At 38.9% G+C, this 3,271-nt stretch overlaps 1 protein-coding gene across 1 annotated transcript; it reads right to left on the bottom strand.

Moving 5' to 3' along the window:
* Positions 1–1,026: 1,026 nt before the first annotated feature.
* On the bottom strand, positions 1,027–2,250 carry LOC120105302 (NAC domain-containing protein 104-like). The gene is made up of 3 exons (XM_039117666.1): positions 1,930–2,250; positions 1,546–1,844; positions 1,027–1,450 (listed from the first exon to the last, which is right to left on the bottom strand). Exons 1-3 carry the CDS (start codon positions 2,078–2,080, stop codon positions 1,301–1,303), a joined length of 600 nt encoding a protein of 199 aa, XP_038973594.1. The 5' UTR covers positions 2,081–2,250; the 3' UTR covers positions 1,027–1,300.
* Between the last annotated feature and the right edge of the window lie 1,021 nt (positions 2,251–3,271).

Raw genomic sequence — 3,271 nt, 5'->3', positions numbered from 1 at the left:
AATTGTTAGCCTAGCTGCATTTATTCTGCTTCTTTTATCATATACTAGGTAAAGGAAGAAAAAAATCCTATTATGTGGAATGAAATGCCACCTATAGCAGACACATCAACATATGATCAATACTTAAAATGTATTTTTTTATGTGTGTGTGATGGGGTGGACGAATCATATGTATCTGGAATGAATTCAACCAACAAAATTAAAAAATAAAATATTATGGATATCTGTCCATAAAACAAATGCCTCCTATTTGGACATTCTAATCAAATCTCAGACAACTCAAAAAGAATGTGCTGCCCTCTTATGCATGCAAATCCTGAGTCCCCACCTTGTAGCCTAGTCTATTTTCTCCTGCATTGGAGCACGTAGAAGTGTCGAACCCAATCCGAGATGACGCCATGGATAGCGAAATGCTCACGTAAGCTGCATCCATATATTATTCTGAAGGGATGCCACCTTTGCTTCGTGGCACGACACCACCACCAAAATCATGAGGGAGGGCTTCGAGGAGAATAAAGAAAAGGCTAAAAAGGACAACCCATAAGGCATGCAATTACCCCACAAAAGTTGCATGGGGCCTTCTACATCTAATAACCTATGAAGGGCACTTGCTTCAGACTTCATTTCCATGGAAAGAAGGAAACTGGAATAAATCATCACACTAAATTGAGCATAAGAACTTTTATATGATAGCAATAGTTATACATAAATAACATATAGAATTACACGCTCTCATTAGAAGAATGCAATTAAATTATTAGATCCTTTATTTAATTGTAACCTTTGGATCCTACTTCAAGAATTTTTTCTTTAATTAAAAAAGAAAAGAAACTAAAAGCCTACACCATACTTGATTCACTCCGACTGCACGCATAAGTTCCATGGCCCTCCCATCTTTAATAACCTACAGCACTTGCTTCATACTCAAATCACATTTAGAGAAAGAAAAGTGAATCACACAACAAACCAAGTTGAGCATGAGTACTTTCTCAGACAAAAAAGAAAAAAAAGGATGGAGCATAAGTCTGAACTTCAAACGATGTTATATTGAACGACATGAAAGATTACATAGTCCTCTTTAGAGGGATCAAATTACATTGTTGGAAGCTTTCCTTCTCCAAAAAAAACCTATATCACACTCCCTATATACCACGCTTCAATCACATTTCTAACAAAAGAACGGATAGTTACACACATGATGGGCTTGAGTTCTTCAGCCCATACTAATTAATGCTACCAAAAGCAACACATCATTAGAGCTACATGGTTAAACCCTGAGTTTAATGACAACCTCCAGAACTTATAAGTTGGGCAAGCTTATCTCGTCAAGATCATCCAAGGACAAGAACACCTCATCCAAGCATGAGAGCTCTGTGTCATCGCTTAAAGAGCTTGCAACTGAATCACAGCTTGCTTCATAGACTCGACAAATGATCCAGTTGTCAGAAACCTAGAGATCATAGCAACAAAGTCCAGTTATCAGGCCATGAAATGAAGCAGCAAGCGAACTAGTGTAAGGTATCAAATTAATATCAAGGAACATACTACTCTTTGGTGTGCTCTCTTCTTGGAGGACCTTCTATTACTATGCGTGCGGCTACCGCTGCTGCTGCAATTGGTAGAACCGTCCAAGAGATGGTATTCAATCATCATCCAATTAGTTTTTACCCCGCAGGGAGCTTCACCAACGTAGAAGACTAGCGTCTTCTTCATGCCAACGACCTTGTCGCTGCTTGCTACGGGCTCGTCGACTCCGATCGGCGTCCAATAGCCATTCGGCGACACTCTGTTTTGGATCCTCTGGCTGAAGAAATACCACTGGTTGCCACCTTGCAGTGCTTTACCTTAATATGCAAACGAGTGCTTGTTAGTAGTGTCATGGTGCAAAGGATGTGGGAGTAACAAAAGAAACCAAGAAGAGAAACCCACCATCAAGGTCCCATGGATCGACATGGCGAAGGTTGAGGCTGGGGATGATGTCAGGGTGGCATGGTAAGAGTGACGCCTTGGGATATAGAAAATGGACGACAAGCTCTTCATCGGAGGGGACGAACTGGAAACCAGGGGGAAGGCCACCCATGCTATGGAGATGGAGACAACGTAGGAGAAGCCTTGGAGGTTGTAAGTGAGTGAACGGAAAGAGGTAAGAAGGTGCAGAAGTTAAGTGGGAGCTCCAATGTGGTTCTTGTTATGATGCTATGATTGGCATTTATAGCGTGGAGAGGGTTAGAGGGAGGGAAGGAAAGAAGAGACGTAAGAGAGAAGGGCAGCTGGGAGATTGGACGCGGTTGGCAATTAATCACTAGTTAGTGGCCTCTTTTTGAAAAAATATAATCCGGATTGGAGTGAAGAACACGGGCCCAAGCAAACTGGGTGGAGCCAGAAAAATGTTCCAACCAATGATGCATGGCTTGAGAAATTTCCAACATTTACAAAATCCATGTCTAAATAAAGATTTTATTCATAATGCAGCCTTTATTCTTCATTGGCTAGTTTTGGATGAATAATATATTTAAAACATAATAGATTAATGAAATAAATATAGAATCTTCAAATTTTCTGCATAATATTTTCATGTTTTGAATGCAAACCTATCCTGAATTCCTTATCAAACCATTAAAGTTTCTCATGTAACTGAGCAAAGGATGAGCCAACTTTAGCTTGCACCTCTTTACTGATGGCATGCTTGCTGACTGAGCTAAAAATTCTATAAAATTCATAGATTGGGCTAGTACAACCAGCAAAATCAAAGAATTACATGCTAGGCTAAGCCTACTATTGGCCCTAATATCTAATTTTATGATCTTACTAGTTGTACTGGCTCAATCTACAAATTCTATAAAATTCTCAGCTCAATTATCCAAATAGGCACTTAGAGTTTTTATTAAGGATGGATTTTGAGTGCAATTTAAGAATGAGCAGACCTACCGTTATTATTGACGACGAAGAAGAGGCATCCATTGTAGATATAGATTTTGAAAACCAATACTTCCTCAAGCCACTTGGCACCTATTTGGTGACATAAAAATAGGCATTTGTCAGATTCTCTACTCCGTTGTATAGTAGATTTTAACACGCCGATAATGTTTAGATAAGATTATCTTTTCATCTAGGGTGCATTGCATGCACTACAAAAATAATGACATTCTATTTTTTTTATGTTATCAGACATCACATACAAAATTTTGTTTGAGATAACTAAGTGTGTGACGGGTGACGACGGTGCAATGAATCTCTTAAAATTTTAAAATTAGAAATTACTATTTTGAGC

This window comes from Phoenix dactylifera, chromosome 1, assembly GCF_009389715.1.
Source record: "Phoenix dactylifera cultivar Barhee BC4 chromosome 1, palm_55x_up_171113_PBpolish2nd_filt_p, whole genome shotgun sequence".
Lineage (NCBI taxonomy): Eukaryota > Viridiplantae > Streptophyta > Magnoliopsida > Arecales > Arecaceae > Phoenix > Phoenix dactylifera.
This window is presented reverse-complemented; position numbering and strand designations above follow the sequence as displayed.